General features: G+C 45.1%; 2 protein-coding genes across 4 annotated transcripts in view; one reads left to right on the forward strand and one right to left on the reverse strand.

Annotated features, from left to right (window-relative positions):
• Window positions 1-15332, forward strand: part of KCTD17 (potassium channel tetramerization domain containing 17) — a 34496-nt gene extending 19164 nt beyond the window's left edge. Inside the window, exon 7 of one of the 3 annotated variants that reach the window (XM_084809741.1) lies at window positions 15254-15332. The gene's annotated coding sequence lies outside the window, so the exon portion shown is untranslated. Of the gene's footprint in view, window positions 1-12; window positions 2142-15253 lie in introns of those variants that run through there. The other 2 variants (XM_084809740.1, XM_084809739.1) reach the window with 2 other exon arrangements.
• The window catches only part of TMPRSS6 (transmembrane serine protease 6), a 57617-nt gene continuing 40269 nt past the window's right edge, over window positions 4547-21894 (reverse strand). The window contains exons 13-18 of the mRNA XM_084809738.1: window positions 17080-17193; window positions 15316-15432; window positions 10217-10388; window positions 7777-8048; window positions 5746-5882; window positions 4547-5119 (exon numbers count right to left, since the gene is read on the reverse strand). Of these exons, the coding sequence (XP_084665864.1) occupies window positions 4958-5119; window positions 5746-5882; window positions 7777-8048; window positions 10217-10388; window positions 15316-15432; window positions 17080-17193 (974 nt within the window). The 3' untranslated portion in view covers window positions 4547-4957. The remainder of the gene's footprint in view (window positions 5120-5745; window positions 5883-7776; window positions 8049-10216; window positions 10389-15315; window positions 15433-17079; window positions 17194-21894) is intronic.

The raw sequence follows: 21894 nt of genomic DNA on the forward strand, positions 1-21894 counted from the left end.
GGGCTGTTTTAGGTTTGTGGGTGGTTTGTTAACCACGCCAACAAGTCACCCTTGCTGGCTTCACTCAACATGGTAGCCTCCCACCCACCCTGCCCTAGGCTTGCACATGCAAAATGGTGGCTAGTGTGATTCACAGAGCCCTGTGCATGAATTAACCCACTGTGGCTTGTCGTGATGTGCGAACAGGCCCTTTCTCTTTTCTGCATCCTTTTAATTTGTCAGCTGCCTCTTTTTTCATTTGACTTTTTCTGCCTCCTGCCTTTGTTCTATTCTCATCACTTTTTAAGCTGTTACAAACCCAGTGTCTCAGGATATGCTGCTGCTGATGATCAATGTCTTTTTTTAAAAGAATGTTTTTTTAAAGCTTTATTTTTGTACTGTACTTTGTAAAAAAATTAAATAAAACACAACCTGGGTGGGTGGTTGCAGTTGGGGTAGTATTGCATTTTGCCCTTTTTTGACTAAATATTTTGGATGGGGGGTGGTACAATTTGTTTTTCAATCATTGCTCTAGTATTGATGGATGGTGGCAGTTTTACCTTCAATAGGTTTTTCTCCACTGGCCCTAGAATTGGTCTTCCATACTGTCACAGCGTCTCCAGATCATAATAGCCACAGAGGTGCCTTTTCTCCCTCCTGCCCCCCACCCCTGGTTTGCTAGGTAGGAGGGAGCCCAACAAATTAACAAAAGGCAGATGTGTACTAGACTTATTAAGTCTGTTTCGAAACCTTGTTAATAGTCATGGTTCCTAACCAAGCCACCCTGGAAACTGTAGTTCTGGGAAGGACTTGTTACTGTAAGCAAAGAATTTCCTCTACTGCATCATGTAGAATCATAGAATCATAGAATAGTAGGGTTGGAAGAGGCCTACAAGGCCATCGAGTCCAACCCCCTGCTCAGTGCAGGAATCCAAGTCAGAATCACATGAACAACAATTCCCAGACTTCTTTGTGGGCACCCATTACCATTAAACCAGTTTTTACATTTTGGAGTATAGCAATTGTTCATGGTACCAAGTCCTTTGGTGGGAGGGAAGAGGGACAGTATATCCCTTCTTCTCCCAGAATGGTTTACTTTTGCTGGTTCTTTAGGTGTGAGGTTTCCAACTGCAAAGAGCAGTGGAAGAACTTGGAATGGGAAAGCACCCCAGGCTCCTGTGGGGAAGAGGTAGGCCAGGATGCTTACTCATGAGTAGAACTGCTGGATGGCATGGTCTGCTGAGCATTGCTGTTGTAGATCTGCAGCCCTTCCTAGAGAGCAGATCCAATACCGCTGACGCCTGTTAGGACAGCAGGGAGAAGAGCGTCCTCCTTGAACGAAGCGTTCAAGTCCCCATTGTTACACCTGCAAGTGGATTACTAACCAGTGACTATACTCCACCTGGGATTTGGTGTGGGCTACACCACTTTTTTCCAGGCCATATCTTGTGAGGGATCGGGGGTGCCAGGCTCCAAGTGGATGCCTTTTTAAACTTCCTGATGTGACGGGAGCCACAGTCGCTCCTGCCCTTTCCTTCCTCAGCCTGCTGTAAGTGATCATAGTTTCCAGGTTTGCCATGTGGCGAGCAGAGGAAGAGCCTGCTCCCCCTGTACCCCTGCCACAACAGAACCCGTGGCTGCTCTATCTCTACCCATATTTGGGGATTTAAAGGTATATGAGTGTCATTTGGCATGTACCCTCGGCAAACCTATGGGAGACAAAAGCAGCTATGAACGCGATTTCAATATTGCCCAAAGAGAGGACAGAAGTCCTAGCCTGATTCTGTCTCCCCCCACAACCTTATTGCAGATTGCAAGTATTCTATTGTGTGGCTGTTGAGAGATGCTCATCTCCCACCACATTTCATTGTTATCACTTTGCTAGTGACATTCTGTAACGTATAAGAGGTGATCCCTCAATAGGCTTGAACATACACATACCCCTAACCAACAATACACATGCTTTATTTAAATAAATGGAAATGAGCACAGGATATTTGCTGGAGTATCTATCAATAAGAGAACACAATTTACTTCTAACAGAAAGCCAAACAATTTTAGTAGGGAGGCATCTACCAATAATTCTGTTAGCTGGGATGGTAGCTGTGAAATTGTGCCTGAGGATGCTATGTAAGAACTCTCGAATAAATTTCACAGACCTTAACTACAGTCTCATGTCATCTTGGCTATGCCAACTGGGTGCTCGTTGTTGAGGGAGAAAGGTTCATTTCATAAAGGCATTGGAATTCTGCAAGCTGTCTCCATTTTTTGCCCAGGAGACAAATTTTGCACGTTTTGCAGAGCAGCTAACGTTTTTAAACCCAAACATACAAACATCTTCAGGCATGTATAGCTGCCTATCATAAGGGCATAAGAGCCATGCTGGATCAGACCAAAGGCTGATCTAGTCCAGCATTCTGGTCCCATTGTGGCCAACCAGATGCCGATGGGAAGCTCACAAGCAGGGCATGAGCACAATAGCACCCTCCTGCTTATGTTTCCCAGCAACTGGTGTACTTCCTCTGATACTGGAGATAGCATATAGCCATCAAGACTAGTAGCCATTGATAGCCTTACCCTCCATGAATTTGTCTAATCCCCCTTTAAAGCTCTCCCATCATTGCATTTTGTGGTGGCAAATCCCATAGTTTAAGTACAGCCCTTCCTCCAAATTTCCACTTCCTGCCTGCCTCTCTTTGGGCCATGGGTCCTGAGAAGTTTCTTCCTTTAGGTGTCTTCTGGTAGTGATCCTGCTACTGGAAACCATGTCATCTCAGACTTCCAGTGCTTTTGGGGTGAGGAGTTTCCCATTTTGCCCCTTATATATATAGTGGGATTCTTTTTATTTTATTTCCTTGACCTTCTGGGCAATTTTGTCTGGCTCAGAAGCCATAATCTCACTATTATGGAATCTGGGCCCATAAACCTTTGGCTAGGAAACACGAGACTTGTGTTCTCTGACTGGGAGTTGTCACTCAACTGCAGTATTCATTTTTATTTAAAGGAGTTGCACCCTGCCATTCAGCAAAAACTTCCAATTGTGAACATGGCCTCTATTGGATGAGCAGTAATTAATCCAGTTGTATGATTATCAGAATATGTGGGTTCTACTGCCAATCCTCTAAAGCACGAGTGGGCACCTTGTTTTAGCCTGCAACTCCCATCAGCCCTAGGCAGCTTAGCCAGTGGGGTGGGATGATGGGAGTTATAGGCCAAAACATCTGGAAGGCCACAAGTTGCCCATCCCTGCTCTAAGGTCATAGAGATGGCATTAGCGATGCTTTCAGCATTATATGCCCACTGTTTGGGGGTGTTCTCTGTGAACAAACACAAGGCATGGTGGGGTGCTAGGCAGAAGCTACTGATCCAAACCAAGTTCATTACTTTGGAACAAGGAGTAATTATGGGTGAACATGGGTGCATTTGCTACTGACTTACTAAATCTAAATGCATCCTTGAGAGGGGTCACTTCTCAGGGGAACATGTAGTACAAAGAAGCTTTTGAGTTCACAAGGCACCAAGCTATTTCTACTGGCTCCTCCACTATCCACACTGGAGACTTTTTGTTTTTGCAGCTTTGGAGGCCCATACAGCAATGGACTTATGCAGCTTTTCCCAGTCTGGGGCCTTTCAGATGTGCCAGACTGCAACTCCCATGATTCCTAACCAGTATGGCCAATGGGAGTTGCCGGTCACCAAATATGGAGGGCAGAAGATTGGGGAAGGCTGATCTTGTGAATAGATCCAACATGAATTCACTTGCAAGCCTACCATGCTCTTGGCAAATGTACTGTTCCAGTTGTAGTCAGTTGGTAACTGATCATGTGCTGAGCCTGTTTCCAGGACCAAACCCAATGTTGTTGGGATGCTAAGGCAAAGGCTGTGCAGTGCTACAACTTCTTGCTGAGGACCACACAAATAGGCAAAACACACTTTTTTGGGAATAAAAATAATTTTAATTTCATTTTATGTTGCGGGACAAGGTGATCAGCCTCCTCTTGCTGCTAGCAGGAAGCTCAGCAGCAGAATGTCAAGTTCGTTACCACTGACAGGTGAAAACTCTTCAGACAGGTGTTCACTGGAAACCCATCCCAGTTTCAAGTTGGTTTCACTAGGCAGTATTCAACCGCGTCATTCTGCTAGTGCAAATGATGTTGCGCTAGTGGAAACTAAGTTCTGAACTATGCATAAGGGGAGAATCCAATTCAAGTTCCACTTGTGCAGCTAAATTCAGGAATGGGCCATGTGCTCTGCTAGTGCATGCTCGTTAACACAATGTGCAAGCATTTGTGCAGCTGAAAGATTCAGCAGAGATCTGCTAGCACTATTGCAGTTTGCAGAATGACACTGTTGTATATTGCCCTGTGTCATAGTTTCAGCTGAATAGTACTTTTTGAAGGTGTGCTGAGATTGTTTAATTTCATTGTAGTTACATCACCTCCAAAAACAGCATCTGTCCATGGTCTGCGCCCCTTCCCCCTGTCTTCTGGTGTGCCTGTTAACCCTGACTTGAAATTATTATTATTATTATTATTATTATTATTATTATTATTATTATTATATTTTTAATTCTGTGAGGAAGGCTGAAAAAGGCTTCCAGTTGCTACTCCCACCTTCAATATTCAAGACAATTCACTCTCCTAAGACTCCAGGTTATCCGTCTTTGACTATCTTAAAAAACAAACCACAATCACTACCTTTGGAGGCAGGGAACCATACCTCTCAATTGTTCCTCTTTGTGAGGTTCATCCAACATTTTTTCATGTAAAAGATCTGTCCCCTTAGTAGGCCTCTAAGGTTCCTTCTGTTATACATGGCAATGTCCTTGATGATCCATATCTGAAGATCAGGTGCGACTTGGGCCAAATGTGGGTTGTCCCTACAATTTAGGACACTGGAGATGTGTGGAGAAGACTGGAAGTGGCTCTTCCATTCAACCTGTGAAGCCTCACAAAGAACGGAACAAGTTTGGCATGACTCAGCTCAGCATTGTTTGCTTCATCCATTCCATCACACTGGTGATCCTGGTGTAGACACCAAAGTTATTGGGTCGTGCACATCCCATTCCCCAGCTCACCACGCCAGCTAGGAACCACCTGCCACTGGGTTCCTGGCAAGAAAGAGGTCCTCCAGAGTCACCCTAGGAAAGAAAGAAAATAACCATCAAAACAGAAAAGGACGTTCCTTGTGAGAGAGGAGGCAGATGGAAGGAATGTGCGTTGCAACTTGCACTCTTCAATGCATTGCATATAAATAAGGCCAGAGCTGACGCAAAATTTCTCAGAAGACATTTTTTCATACCCCTGTAGACAAGATCACTATGCAGAATTTTCTTTAAATAGCCTCTCTTTTTTTGTGGCAGCTGCCAACCCCGCTCCCCCCCCGCCCCAGCTAGTCAATGCTCTGGAACAATACAAGATCCCCGAGGCATAGTGGAGGATACAAAATGGTGGTCAGGCTGAAGGCCATCTGTATGGTCAGAGCTATCTCAAGACATTTCACTGCATGAGGAAGATCAGCAAAACCTGCCTCCCCCACAAGTCAAGTTGCATGGTACCAAAGCCTGCCATGTTATTTTAGCATATAAGGCAGAAAACCCCACAAATACCTCTCCCCATCCTTGGCAGTAAAAATACACTGATAACAAAGTAAACAACAATTTACTGCCCTTTCATGACACCCAAAACTTTCTGCTAAAGCAGCTGCCTCACTGTGCCTAAAGCAGGGCCAGCTCTGCACAGGGTAGAAACCGTTGTTCGAAGTTACCTGACAAGAGTCCTTCTTTCCGTCATGGTATCCGGCACAAAGCATTCTGGGTGTGACCCGGTAATGATAGGCTTCACTGCAGATGTCTTGCTGCACTAGCTGTACATCTGCTTTTTGCAAGATCTTACTGGTGGGGCCTGTGTGTGGGTTACAAGGTTAGCAAGATTGAGCAAAGAAAGAGGACATTCTTTCATGTTCATATAAAATTCCCCACAGCACACATCTTATTCTCTATTCACAATCCACACACATTCAATAGGGATTGAGCAAAAGAGTTTCTCTGTGGATTATGATCTCTCTCTCTCTCTGGTTCACTCAAAGAAAGGAGAATGGGAATGCCAACATCTCTTTAATCCCAGGCGTTCTTGATAAACTGGTGTATGAGCCTTGGTTCTGAGGATCACCTTTCCCTGCTTCATTCATAGGGATGTAAATATTCACTGGAAGAGATCTGTACAGGCATGCAATGCTATCCATTTCCTAACCAGTGTGGGAAATGTCTTCATGACTGAGAGGTTAAATGTAACTCTCAAAGTGCTTTTACAAACAACAACAACTTGAATGTAGATGTTTTAACTTGAAATAGGCTAAAATGGTCTCCCTTCAAAAGATTAGTTGGGTTTTTTTTTAAAGCAGCCTTAAGTTTGGCAATTTTTTTTAAAAAAAAGACAACTGCACAGTGTTCAAATTTAGGCTTTTGGATTTCACAAGCCAAACGGTTTTGCTTTTAGGATACGCTGCATTTGTAAAGAATTCTGATCTCACCATACAACGAGAGTGCAGTCCTATGGATTCTGCACCTGTTAGAAGGAAGCCCTTGATCTCAGAGGCTCCCAAGTATCCAGTGCCCTGCTGGGCTGCTGCCAACATGGCAGGAAGAACAGTGGAGGCGATTTTCACCTCTCCATCCTTCTTTTACAAATTTTTCCTCTAGACGGACCTCTGAGCTGGATATGGATCGGAGCTAGAGAGGCTGTAGAATTTCTCGCATCCCAGTCTCTCCTCTCCCATTGCCACCCCTCCTGGCCCACAAGAACGCCCCCTTTTCTGTCCTCCGAGGCCTCAGGGACCTTGGGAAGCAGCCAGTATGGCTCTTTCCATGGAGGCTGCGAGGGGCGGGGGATTGGAACTTAGATTCCCCCTCCCGAGGTCGTAGCAATGTCTATGGCCTTGGGAGGGGGACTATGAACAATCCTATGTTTCCTGGGACGCTCTCCCAGGGACCGTAGGATTGCTCTCCACAAGGGTTTTCCCATGCAGCAGTAAAAGCCTTTCCACATTTCACTCTGTGACCCTGATGCAATTTCTTCAGATGACTGAGCTGCGCATTAGCTTGATATGTTAAAGCAGGGGTGGGCATAACAGATCAGGATCTACTGGTAGATCTCTGGGTGTTTTGCAGTAGATCAGCAAGCGTTTCTGATTCCCAGAGGTTTAATGGTAGCAACAAGAGAATGACTTTTTCCACCTAAATTAAGCTGCTGAAATGAAGAAAGCCTGGGATAACCAGGGGTGGACTTTTGTTTGTGACAGGACGGCGAGCTCAGCTCAGTTCTTGTACTGAAAACAAATGCCTAGGCCCAGAATGTGCTCAGAGGCACTCGGTTCTTTAATGCTAAGTGTATGTCTTTTGTGCCTGGCTCTGGATGGTGGATCTTGGAGCTCTAGTAAAAACGAAGTGGATTTGACAACTCTGAAGCCCGCCCACCCCTGTTTTAAAGCATCGTTGATACATTATCGTTTTTGTACGGTTTTATGCAAAGAGCCACTAGGGGGAGCTTGAAAGCATCTTGCCGCAAAGCAGGTTTATCACATTCTGTCCGAGCTTGTTATATTACCACCCCTGTAATGCTGAATTAGTTTTCTGACAGAGCAGGTAATCTAAGCATGACCTAGAGCTGCTCCTTCCTGCAAAAGCTTAGGATGAATCGTGATCACAAGATCTCCTCCAGCTGGGCAGCATCAGTTGGGTTCATGTTAAAGCCTCAAAATGGGGACGCTTCAAAAGAATGAGAGATGCTTTGCAAATACCTCCTTCCTCGGTGGCACCCCAGCCAGTGATCCAGCACAGGAGGCCAGGCTCAAAGAGATGAGAGCTGGAGGGCAGACAAATGGGTTGGATGCAAGCGGAATAGATGACTGGATGGTCCAGCTGCAGCAATGCCACATCGTAGTCGTGGCTGTCCTCTTCATAGTAGGGGTGCTGCAGGATGCGGCTCACTTTGAAGGAGACCTCATTGTGGTTGCTGACATTGAGAAAGTGCTTGCCCAGGTAGATGGTCCAGACAGTAGGGGATGCCTGCCTGCAAGGCAAAAGGGTGGGAAGGAGTTTCAGCAAGATCGTATCCCCCATTTCCTCTCTGGACTGTGTTTAGGACAGGGGTCCCCAACATAAGAAGAGCCATGCTGGATCAGACAAAGGAGCGATCTAGTCCAGCCTTCTGTTCCCACAGTGGCCCACAGGAAATCCACACACAGGACATGAGTGCAGCAGCAACCTCCCCACCCACGTTCCCCAGCAACTGTGGACATAAGCATACTGCCTCTGATACTGGAGGTAGCATATAGCCATCAGAACTAGTAATCATGAGGACTAGCAGCCTTTTGGGGTCAGTGGGCATGTTTGGAATGTTGAATGTCATGGGCACTCTCACAAAGTGGTTGCCATGGGACAGGGGAGCATGCCCATTCATGAAAGGGCAGAGGAGGGATCTGCACTCCAAAACCTGCGTTTTCCTGCTCCAACACTAATTTCACAGAAAGGAAACTATTGAGGTTGAGAGCCATGGGCCCCAGAGGCATTCTTGGAAATAAAGATGGCACTGGAGGCTTCTTCACTTTGCAGCATGCCAGCTTATTGGGTTTTTTTTTTAAAAATAACGAACAAAACCTTTAAAAATAAAATAAAAATCAGGAAGGGGCAGAGAGCCTGTCAGGAGCAAAAGAGATCTCTGTGGTCACACTGGAGACCTAAGATTTAGGAAATGTAGAAAACAGACTTACGTCAGGTCAAACTATTTGTCCATGTAGCCCACAATTGTCTACTCTGACTGATAGTAGCTCTCCAGGCTCTCATGGAGAGAGAGATTGTTCCCATCATCTTCTCTCTGATCCTATCGCTTGAACATGCCACAGATTAAACCTGGGACCTTCAGTTCTACCGCTGAGCTCTGGTCCCTCGTTTTACGTTAATGGCATGCAAGTTCTATAATTAGAACATTCCTTATTTGGTGAATCCTCTTCTTGAATTCTGAGTCAAGCAGGTCATCCTGTGGGACATTGGAGTTGCACCACAGGAAGCCTACACTAATTTAGTAATGTGGATTAGGGATTGGGGAGAAATCCATATTTTCTAAATCAATCCACAAACCAAAATGAAGTTATCCTTTGGTATTCGCACTTCTCCAGATTTTGCAATGCTGTTCTCCAATAAAAAATGTATACAAAAACACACGTCTTAGGGAAAAACACACACACAAAAGATTTACTTTTGAAAATTGCGTACAAAAATGCATTGTATTAGGAAAAACTGCTTGGAAAAATGTATATAAGACAAAATTATGTACAAAACCAGGTATATTTGGAGAAATGTGCATAAAAAGGTGTCTGAATTTTCATGCTGATTTAAAAAAACAAACAGCAAACTGAAGTGGACACGGACAAAACGAACTCAAGATTAGAAAATTGAGAAATGGAGAGAAACCAAAGTGGACACATTTGCCCATCCATAATAGGGACACAAACGTTCATTGGCTTGAGGCATAAGGCTTATATACATAGGAAGCTGCTTATACTCAGTCAGACGGACTTGACCTTGGGGGAGCTGGGGGTGGCAACGGCCGATGGGAAGCTCTGGCGTGGGCTGGTCCATGAAGTCACGAAGAGTTGGAAGTGACTGACCGAATAAACAACAACAACAAGCCCAATATTGTCTACGCTGATGGGCAGCAGCTCTCCAGGGTTTCAGGCAGAGGTCTTGCCCAGTCCTATCTGGAAATGGTGAGGACTGAACCTGGGACCTGCTGCATGCAAAGCAGGGGCTCTGTCACTAAGCTACAGGCCCTCCCAAGCCTTGTCTGGAAGCATCCAAAGTCCTGTTGATCTCAATGGGACTTATTTCTGAGTAGACATTTATTTACTTATTTATTCAATGTATGTGTTTCCCTTTGGCTGAAACTCTCAAGGCAACATACATACATGGGGACATAGGAAGCTGCCTTATACAGAGTCAGATCATTGGTCCATCTAGCCCAGTATTGTCAATGCTGACTGGCTCTCCAGGGTTTCAGGCAGCATTCTTTCCTAGCCCTACCTGGAGCTACGGGAAATCGAGTCTGCATGCAAAGCAGGTGCTCTGCTACTGCACTATGGCCCTCCCATGGCCCCTCCCACTCTGAGTGGTGGTCAGCGAGCAACCTGAACTCTTATTTATAATGTTCCCTCTGCTCCCCTCCCGATCACTCCCATTTACCTGTCTTCCTGGAAGCAGTGGGCGGCAGTGATCACCCAGCGATCTGCAATCAGCGTTCCACCACAGATATGGTGTCCACGGACTTGCAGACTCGCTTGCCATGGCCACTCCCCTTCCACAGTATGCGAACCACCCACAATTCGGTTCGTTGGGGCCTCCTGCACTCCACAGTCTGAGGAAAGAGAAAAGAACCTCCAGAAGACAGAAACGATGTCTAGAGGAAAGGCAAGTGAGAGGGGGAGAACTGCTGGATTCCCCCCATTTTGGGTTTCATTGATGTTATTTCTTAACGTCTGTTTCTTGGGCCCCTTATGATGGAAACTGTCTTATATTTTAAGAGGCCATGGCTACAGAGAAGTGAGAAGCATCATTCAGATTTTCCTTGTTGACTGTATCGAGTGCAATGAATCCAGCAGAGGCTGGTGGCTCTGATTTCAGTGGGGATCTGAATCCACTATGGGTTTCAGTCAGAACCAGTCAGAACTCTAAAGGAGGTGCTGAACCTACTTTGGGGATAAGGATCAGAACCTTGGACAGCTCCTTCAGAGTTCTGACTGTTCTGACTGGAACTCAGAGCGGATTTACAGACTACTGCCATTGGAGCCACCAGCCTCCACTGAATGGATCATTACCAAGGCTGGTTCAGTCATGAAAAAGGCTCAGTAACCAATCTGGGGTGCAGGTTCAGGGCAGCAAATTGTGAGCAAATAATGAGACGTGCCGTGCTGAATAAGACCAAAGGCCTGTCTAATCCAGCATTCTGTTTACCACATGTGCCAACCAGATGCTTATGGGAAGCCCACAAAAAAGACATGAATGCAATAGCACTCTCTTGCTCATCTTCCCCAGCAGCAACTGGTATTCAGGAGCATGCTGCCTCTGATACTGCAGGTGATGTATAGCCATCATGTCTTTTTGATACCCATCTGAGCTTGGAGGGCTTCCCTTTGATCTGATGGCATTCCGACTGAGAGTCAGTGTAGTGGTTAGAATGTCAGAGAACTGGGGAGAGAGGCCAAACTAGTTCAGACCTCTGTCATTCAGCCATGACGTTCTCACTGGGTGACCTTGGAACAGTCACTCTCTCTCAGCCTACCTCTTAGGGTGGTTGTGAAGATAAAGGATGGGTGAAAGAATGACCTACACCATCCTAAGCTCCTTGGAGGAAGGGCAGGATAAAAAGTCGATCAATAAAGCACTTCTGCTTCAGTTTCTTTTAAAAGGCAGTTGACTGGGAATTCCTTATTCATGACTTGCCTTTTCAATGCAAAATAGCAGAAATAAAGCAGACTCCCTTCCAAGGAGAAGTAGTAAGGGAACTCTGACATACAGTGCTAACAAAGACACTTACACATTGTAAGAAACTGTGGGGAGACACACAGGCCTGGCTCACCCATAACGAGAAACCACCATGGCTGAATTTCCCTGTGGGGCTTCTTTTTGTGCTGACAGCCACCATTTTCAATACTTGGGCCTCAGCAGGGGCACATCATAGCTTCTGGTTACATGTGAACCCAGTGAGGTTGGGCTGTTGGGGTGGTTGACAAGCCACCCAGAACCCATGGGTTGTTTGAGAGTGTGGATGGTTTCTCAACCACCCAACCTCGCCGGGCGTGTTCTCACATAACAAGAAGGTACAGGGCACCCCCACTGCACACTGATTATTCAGAATGGTGGCCACCGCTACAAAGAGAAGCCCCATGGGGAAATTTCCCCATGGTGGCTTCTCATTACATGTGAACTGGGCCATTGGCTGAACCTCTTGGAACAATTGTGCCCCTTTATCTCTTGTAGACTTCTGCAATGCTGGCTGGGGTTGCTGGGAGTTGTAGGTCAGCATATCTGGAGGTCACCAGGTTGGGGAAGGCTTATTGGAACAAAACTCAACTCCATGAGAACCTGGGCCAAACTACATGGTTAGGATTAGGGATAGTACGGGTCTGATTCTATCCGGAAATCTGGTGGAACTCCCCCACCCCCTGCCCGACCCCCTGAGACACACTCACCAAGCCCCTAACCCTGCTTGGCAAGCCACCTGCACTCACCCAGGTGGCCTTGTCGAGCTCTGTGATCACCATTTTTTGAAAAAAAGGGCGATTGCGAAAATGCGCATACTTGCATATATGCAAAATGGGGCTGTGAATTGCCCATATACGCAAGATTAGAGGCATTTGCTTGCCTGTAATCTTGCAAATATGGGCTATTCGTGGCCCCATTTTGCATGCACACAAATATACACATTCGGAAAAATGTGCACATTTGCTTATATGCAAAATGGGGCTGTGAATGGCCTATATACTGAAGATTACAGGCAAGCAAACCCCTGTAATCTTGCGTATATAGGCAATTCACAGTTGAATTTTGCGTATACACGAATTTGCGCATTTTTGTGATGGTCACCCCCCCCCCCCAATGGTGACTGCAGAGCTTGACGAGGCCACCCTGGTGAGTGTGGGCATCTTGGTGAGTGGTGGGGAGCATGAGGGTGGGTCCAGGTGTGCGCGAGCGGGGGCAAGGGCTGGGCAGATGCCCAGAGAACCCAGACCAGAGGGCACCCGTCCATCCCTAGTTACGCTAAACTCACTTAAAAAAAAAGCCTGCTTAGCCTTAAACTGACCGTTTCTTATGTTGAAGGGAAAAAAATCAGCCACAAGACCATAACCTGGAATGTGCTTCTAATCTGGAATAGAGGCCCACCCAGTTTCATGTGGAAACCTCCCCTCAGCCACTATTTGCCCCTAAAGGCACTGGGCACTATCCAACTGGGTCATTCTGTTAGCGCAAATGTCATGCTAGCGGAAACTAGATTCTGAACTAGGTGCAGGAGAAGCATCCAACTGAAGTTACATGTGCACAAGTGCGGTTGCACAAGCAGTTGTGCATTATGCTGGTGCAACCTGGTGTATAACCCATTGCACATTCCGCTTGTGCAACCTGTTGTGCACTGCTTGCACAACCGGCTGTGCAAGTATAATGGGCAAACAGAAAGATTCAGTGGAGCTCTGCTAGTGCTATTTGAGTTTGCGGAATGACGCCGTTGGATCCTGCCCACTGTGTGCAATAGGAAAAGAAAAGGCAGCTGCCACAGTTGACTGCCTGCACCACTGTCCTAAGAGGAGTTTTCTTACCACAGCCATCACGCGAGCCTGTGGAGCCCTGTGAGCAAGATCAAAGCTATGTGGATTAAAGAGAAATACCTATATGCATATACTACGGCTGTCGGAGGAATCCATCTAGGGGTCAAGTCTGCTGAGCTTCTGGCAGCTCAGCCCCCCGACTCCAGCTCGCTTGTCCACAAGCTGGCCGACTTGACCTGGGTCAGCTCGGGCCAGCTTGTGGACTTCCGCCACTCCTTCACAAGTGCTGGCTGCGCTGGACAACTCTCTCTCTTGAGAGAGGCATGCAGAGTGGCCAGCGGGTGATAGCACTGGTGGCAGGGAGGGAAGGAGCCATGGCATAGCCCTTCTTGCTGCCACCGCCTGCTGTGTGCAAGTTTCTGGTTTGCCCTGGTGGGACTCTGGCAGGGAGAAGGAGAGACTTGCACACAGCCTCCACCACGGCTGGGGGTCTGCAAGTTCCGGCGGGGAGCCTGTGAATCAGCTCGTGAACACAAGCTGAGCCAAGGGCTCCGGGGAAATCCATCTACCCCAAGAGGGTTGGATTTTCCCAAGTCGGGACATCCCTAGTATGTGGTTCTTTTGACAATGGTGACATTCCCTACCTGCCACCAAACACACCAATAATCATACCCTAAGTGCAGACTAGGTTTCCCCAAACTGGGGCCCTCTACATGTGCTGGACTACAATTGCTACCATCCCCAGGCAGCTGGAGATGATGGGACTTGTAGTCCAACACATCTCAGGGGGCGCCAGATGGGCGAAGGCTGGTGTTGACCTAAAATATAGGACCGAAGCCCCCTTACGTTGAACCAGCCCCTAATGCTTTATCTGTTTGTGGCTCATGTACATCTTCCTCTCAGACGTCCATGGAACATTTTGCTTCGGCTTCCTGCATCAGCAGCATTTGTGTCTAATAAAGGCAAGATGGCTCTTCAGCAGAATGTAAATCAAGCATTTTGGGTCTCTTCCAGGCAGGGCATTTAATTGTAGTACAGCTGCCACATCCCTTAAGACCCACCCCAATAGCAATCTATCATTATTACCATTTGGGATTCTAGCAGTGCAATCCTATGCATGCTTATTCAGAAGCAAGCCATATTAAGTTCAGTGGAACATATTCCCAGGTAACTCTGCACTGCCTAATAATGACAGCCCATGATAGAATGAACTTCCAATTATCATTATAAGCAGAAGGAGCTCCTCCAACTTGGTTGCAGGCAGTTCTCCTAACTAGGTAAGAACATAAGAAGAGCCATGCCGGATCAGACCAAGGGTCCATCTAGTTCAGCATTCCATTCACACAGTGGCCAACCAGCTGTCGACCAGGAAACCACAAGCAAGACATGAGTGCAAGAGCACCCTTCTGCCCATGTTCCCCAGCAACTGGTGTACATAAGCTTACTGCCTCTGGTACTGGAGGCAGCACATAGCCATCAGGACTAGTAGACATTGATAGCCTTCTCCCCCAGAAATGTATCTAACTCCCCTTTAAAGCCATTCAAACTGACTTTAAAACACATCTTGAGGTAGTGAATTCCATAGTTTATGAGTTCTAGTATTGTGAGAGAGGGAGAAAAATGTCTCCCTATCCACATTCTCCACACCGTGCATAATTTTGTACACTTCTATCATGTCTCCCCTGGCCCTCCTTTTTTCCAAGCTAAACAATCCCAGCTGTTGTAACCTTCCCTCACACAGGAGATCCTCCAGTCCCCTGATCATTTTAGTTGCTGTTTTATGCACTTTTTCCAGCTCTACAATATCTTTTTTTAGGTGTGGTGACCAGAACTGTACACAGTATTCCAAGTGTAGTCACACCATAGATTTGTATAAAGTATGATATTGGCAGGTTTATTCTCAGTTTCTTTTCTAATTATGCCTAACATGGAGTTTGCCTTTTTTTTTTTTTTTTTACAGGAGCTGCACACTGCGTTGACATTTTCATCGAGCTGTAGATCTTTTCCTAATTAACATCTCACCACAGTGCATTTCATCAGACCGATCCTTGCAGTCAGGGGTTGAGTCACATTGAGGATTGGGTTTCTTCACACAACTCCCATCAGCACACTGGTAAGTGAAAAGTCCACAGAGAATTCCTAAAAATACATATTTAGAGGCGTTAAAGGGAATTAGGTGTTATTCCTACTGTTACAGCTATGATGACAGCTTCCTTTACTATGATTACAACTATGAAACATAGTACCAAGAGTGGAATAAGTACTGAACAGAATGTAGAAATCACTCAGTCACTGCCCTGAAGGGCCTATAACCTTACATTAAGGACTGAACTAAGCTTTCAGAAAAACAATGTGGTATAGCCCTCTTTGGGGTACACCATTTCAGAATGCAGATGGAAAAATCAAATGCCTGGCTGTGAAACTCTGCCAGGGATGGATAATTGTGGATTTAAAAAAAAATGAAAAAGCAAAAGAATGAGTGATGGGAATATTGGGCAGTATCCAGTACTGTCCCCATGCTAGCAGAACCTACCAGTACTGTAATGGGAATCTAGTAGTTCTTAAAGCAAACAGAAACTAGCAGAAATGCTAATTTCTGGAAGGGCACAGGTTGGTGGAGCTTAAAGAAGGGAGCTGTGCTGACCAGACCCGTTCTAGAAATGAATGTTTCTGCTCATTTCTGGGGTTCTTTTTGGAAGTGCTAGTTCCTGTTGCGCTAGCAGTGGGTCTTGCGAGTGCAGCAGACCCAGCGGAGATGGAGCAGCAGTACTGGATACCAGAAACAGCAAGAGGGGAAGGCACTTGTCCTCAAAACAGAAGAGAAAAAGTTCTCAGGTGCCTGAAAAGTCTTTTATTGTGCCCAATAATGTTTTGGAAAGAGAATGCACAATCTAAGGGCAAGCTACACATAGGGTTGTTGGAGAAATCTGCAATGGAACCAAATGAGTTCAGATTTTCATGAATCCAACCTGCAGATTCCGCAGCAGACCAGCTTACCCCCCTGTTGGGCAGTGACTGAATGATTTCCACATTCTGTTCAGCACTTATTCCACTCTTGGTACTTTCATAGTGGACTGATTTTCTAACTTCCCCAAATTTTGTGCAAATCTTGTCATAGGAAAATACACGCACACACACAGAACTGGCCAAAAATGTGCATTTCCCCCATAGTCTGGAGTGTGAAAATGCACATTTCATGGGGATTTGTGCATTTTTGCAAATGCAAAATTGTGCGTTTGCACAATTGCAAATTTGCACATATTCAGGGGGAAAATCCAGTTCTGTTTATGGGTGGATGACAGACGGAAAGGCACCTGACAAACTGCGAAACATAGATGGAATGAATTTTACACAGTCCCTACATCCCTAGCTACATGTTATGTTAAAGGTGAGGTGTTTTTTTTTTTTAACTAATGTGCTTAGTCCTGGCAACATCTCATTCCTTTGAAAAAACAGTCCCTGGGCACTGCCAATCCAGACTGGGACTGCCATGTGGATGAAGCATGGGTTTAACCCTTTCCCCCGTGCCATTTTCCCATTGAAACAATTCCCCAAAGCTGCTCTTTGCCCCTAAAGCTGCTGTTTGCTGCCGAAAGAGTGCCACTAGCAGTACAATGACATTTGACGTCTTCTCCCAACTTGGGAATCAGAAGAATCCATCCATAGCCTATGTTAACTAGAAGGCAGGATATTCCTGGGGGCAGGGGAGGGAACACTCCACTGACACCCTAGTATTGATGCCAATGTTCTGGTCCAAGATCCTAGCATAACTTCCTGCCCCAGTACCTTCATTGCATTGTTCTTCGTCGCTTCTGTTGATGCAGTCCAGATGTTTATCACAGACCTTGGAGAACTCAATGCAGGTGCTGTCTTCCCGACACTGGAATTTTGCAGGGCAGACTGGCAAAGTTCAAAGCATGAGAAAAGAAGACTGAGTGAGAAAGGAGAGGGAAAAAAACACTTCTCAAGCAGAAGAGAGGCGGAGATGGGAGTTAGGAGTGGGGTGAGGAGAGGCTTATTATTTTATTTGGGTTTACAACGGCTGCTTGCTGGTTTTAATAATGAGAAATGCAGAACAAAACCAAAAACAAAACCTGGGGAACATTCAATACAAACCCACAACAAAGGGATATCATATCTCAGGATGCTGGAAAATAAAGATTTTTTTCCAGGCCCAATGCATTTCGAGCCATTGGACAGTTTTTGAGGTTTGGAGAAACATCAAGTGGAGACTGCCGGTCGGAGCCAATGTCGTCCTGGCGGCGTTCTGCAGAGCCTCTGTGGGACGCTATCTCAAACAGCTTTTAAAAGGTTGAAAAACCTTTTCATCTTCCCCTGGAATGAAAAGGGGAGGCAAGAGTAGCATCTGGATGAAGTCTTGGAAGAGTAGCCCTTTTTGCGAAGCAGCAGAGGGGCTGGGCTCTGAGGCTAGTCTGCCAGAACTTAATCACCGCTCAAATAGGGATGTCAGAGAATTCCACCACGGATCTTGGGGAGGCCGAATGCCAGCACATTCAGCTCCCCGAAATCGGTGGCGGAATGGTGTGCCCCCCGCCCCCCCCCGGGACGGGACTTACCTTGGGCAGATCTTCCAGACGGCGGCGGCTCCAGCAGTGGTGCGGCAGCGGGCAGCAGCCGGTCGTCCGACTGGCTGCCACCACCGCCATTTCCAGTTAAAAACAAAACAAAACAAAAAAAGTGATAGGCTACATAAAGATTTATGTAGCCTATCATGGCTAGATGTTTAAAAAACACTGTGATAGGCTACGTAAATGTTTACGTAGCCTATCATGGCTGATTTAAAAGAAAAAAAACCGCGTATACGCAAATGGCGTATTTTCACCTTATTTTCACTGTCTTAGTCTACATAAATGTTTACGTAGACTAAGACGTGCCAAAATAAGGAACACAAATGACGGCGCCCATGGGCACCGCCATTTGTGTACGCGTTTTTTTTCCCCTCCTTTTATTCCTCAGAATTTTGGGGGGAGGGATAGAGCACCTCCCTCCCACCATGAATGTCACCCTTCGAAAAGCTAAGTGACTTTCGTACATCCCTACGCTCAAAGTTGTCTTGAAACTCCTATCTAATTAGGAGAATTCAGGGCTGACATGCTCCAATGTAGTTTATGGACTAAGAAATACTGACAATATTTGAGGACCTGCAAGATCTGTTTGAAGAGAAGGATGGCTACATCAAGCAGGAAAAAAGGAGCAGGATCTCCGCTGACCCCCCCCATACCTCCCGTGGCAAAGGCTCCAAGAAGCGAAAATACAGGGGAGTTGCTTGCTCTGATAAAAACCTTGTCTTCTCAATTTGCTGAACAGGCTAAGAGGCTGGATACAATTCAAAATTCCATCACCGCCCTGCAAGGGGCTGTGGACTTAATTAACACCTTGGCAAAAAATGGAGGCGAAGGTTAACAAGCTGCAAGATCAGATGGCAGTGAAGGAGACTGCATCACAAGCTTTTTACAATTTTTCTGTCAGAATCTCCCAACTTGAGGCTTTCACATGCAGGGAAAATGTACGTATTATTGGTATCAAAGATCTACCTACTGATGTAAATTTGTCTACTTTTGTAGATAAGCTTCTGCATGAGATACTCCCTGTGTCATCTGATTATTTACTTGATATTGAGCAGGCATTCCGTGTGCCAAATGCCAAAGGGACTGCTTATAGGATTATAGTCCAATTTGCAAGAATCTCCACAAAAAATTATATCCTGCGTTTGGCAAGAGGGGGTGGAAATCTTTTTTGGGGATCAAAACAAGATAAAGTTATGTTATTTCCAGATTACACCAAAGAAGTTGCTGATAAAAGAAGACAATTTACCAAGGTGAAAAACCTGGCAAAACAAATGAACTTACACTATTCTATGATTCTATGATATCATTTAAAATATCCTGCTACATTTTGCATTTTTTCTGAAGGTCAGATGAAGAAGTTTCTAAATCATGAAATGGTGGAGGCGTGGCAAATTGGAAAAACGTGTGAGACTTCTGTTCCAGCCCCATGAACTGGAATTTATAAACATGTTTTGTCAACTGGCTATGTTTAGTCTGTAAAATCCAGGCTAGGCCAGAGATAATTGCTCATATATATCGGTCTTTTTTCTCTCTTTTTTCTTTTTTTTTCTTTTAAATACTTTCTCTTTAAAATGGATATGATATACTGTACTTAAATCTACTCTCTGAGGTTGTATAGAAATGTTCACACTCATTTTATATCTAGTACAAAATACATTAGTGATTGTTGTAAGGTTGATTTTAAGCTTTATTATTATATAACAGTATAAAATTTATTAGTGATTTGTTATTATTATTACTTATCCTTTCTAATTTCCTTCCTTTTTATTATTATTACTATCATTATTATGAGACTTTGATTAGTACTATTTTTGGCTGGTTAAATTGTTAAGCTCTACTGTTATATGTTAACTGAAGGGCAATATATGGTTATTGGAAATGAATTGTAGGCCTGCTTCCTTGACTGATGATATGATATTGAAATGTAAGGTTGATTATCTATGCTGTACTGAATTGTAATACTGCCAATGTTATAGGTATAACTTTTAAGTAGGATGGTATTTGAAGTTTGTGTGTAATGGAGTTTAAATTTAATCCTTTTAAGTAACTTTTTTTATATTTTTTCATTTTCTTTCTTACTTTCTTCTTCCTTCTCCTTCTTCTGTTTTCTATTTTTTCTCTTTTTCATTATTGCTGTGTCCTCCTAAGAATACTGTATTGTTGGGAAGCTGTAGATAATGATTAGGTTGTTGGTACTGTTTATTTCTTTCCCAGTAGTAACGTATGGCTGTGAGAGCTGGACCATAAGGAAGGCTGAGTGCTGAAGAATTGATGCTTTCGAACTGTGGTGCTGGAGAAGACTCTTACGAGTCCCCTGGACTGCAAGGAGGTCAAATCAGTCAATCCTAAAGGAAATCAACCCTGAGTGCTTATTGGAAGGACGGATACTGAAGCTGAAGCTCAAATATTTTGGCCACCTAATGTGAAGAGAAAACTCCCCGGAAAAGACCCTGATGCTGGGAAAGATCAAAGGCAAAAGGAAAAGGGGACGGCAGAGGATGAGATGGCTAGATAGCATCACTGATGCAATGAATATGGACTTGAGCACGCTCTGGGAGAGAGCGCAGGACAGAAAGGCCTGGCATGCTATGGTCCATGGGGTCATGAAGAGTCGGACATGACTGAACGACTGAACAACAACAACTGTTTATTTCATTTATAAAGATAAAAAATAGAAAAGTATTTTTTTTAAAAAGAGAGGAACATCAAATGGAGATCTCTGTAGGCAATTTTAATATAACCCCCTGAGGAAGGCCCCCAAATAAAAGTGGTTCAAAACACATTGGGCTTGGAATAAAATGTCTACTTTCTAGCATTCTGAGACACGGTCTCCCTTTGTTGTGTGTTTTTAATGACATTATTGGTGACGCTCACTGCTTTACCTGGTATTCCTGTACCTGTCTTATGATGGCTGTCATTTGAAATGGCTTTGCATTGACTTTGTTCGTTAGCTGCCTTGCAGGCTCCATTGAGGTGCTGACATTTTATTTACTTATTTATTTATGGAATTTACCTTGGCCGTCTAATAGCATTGTTTTCTAGGTTGCTCACAAACATACAATAGCAAAATGCAATATCAAAATACAAAGGTGGGATATAAATATTTCAACAGTAAATAAGTGCTCCAGCTGTAGGTGGCAATTTCAGGGCCATTTGGCCAGAGGGGATCATCACGCCACTTTGTAATTTGGTGTGTTTAAGTGTTTGAGACAAACCCATCTCAGCTCCAGACTCCTGCCAGCAGGTGTCAGAGATCAACGATAGAGCACATACTTCATATGCTTAGTAGGGACCATTTACTGAGACACAGGAGAGCTGCAGGCAGTCATGCACCTGGAATTGAACTAGCTCAGCCTTCCCCAGTCTGGTGCCTGACAGATGTTTTGGATTAAAACTCCCATCATCCATGACCATTGGCCATGCTGACTGAAGCTGATCGGAGCTGTAGTCCAAAATATCTGGCAGGCAGCAGGTTCAGGAAGGCTGATGTAGATGGGCTGATGCTCTGATCCAGTAGCACTTGCACATAGGGTAGGTCTGTGTCCTACTTTACAGAGGACAGTCCTCTACTTGAAGATATCCTCTGTTCAATGGAGGCTGGTGGTTCCGACATCAGTAGGGCAGTGAATCCATTCTGGGTTTCAGTAAGAACCAGCCAGAACTCTAAAGGAGCTATCCAAGGGTTCTGAATGAAACCCAGAGTGGACCACCCCACTAGCATTGGAGCCACCAGCTTCCACTGCCCACCACTAGGGATGTTGGAGATATCTGCAACAGAACCAAATAAGTTCGGATTTTCATGAATCTGACCCATGGATTCTGCAGAGGACTGGCTTTTCCCCTGTTGGGTGGATTCCTCAGACTTGCAGACTGATTTTCTAACTTTCCCAAATTTTGCACAAATTTTGTCATAGAAAAATACACATTTAACAAACAAAAAAAAACTCGCCCAAAATGCACATTTTCCCCATAGGCTAAGACATGAAAATGTGCATTTGGAGGGATTTTGTGT

This window comes from Heloderma suspectum, chromosome 7 (assembly GCF_057233095.1).
Source record: "Heloderma suspectum isolate Gila_16-S chromosome 7, 16-S_ref, whole genome shotgun sequence".
NCBI classification, from domain to species: domain Eukaryota; kingdom Metazoa; phylum Chordata; class Lepidosauria; order Squamata; family Helodermatidae; genus Heloderma; species Heloderma suspectum.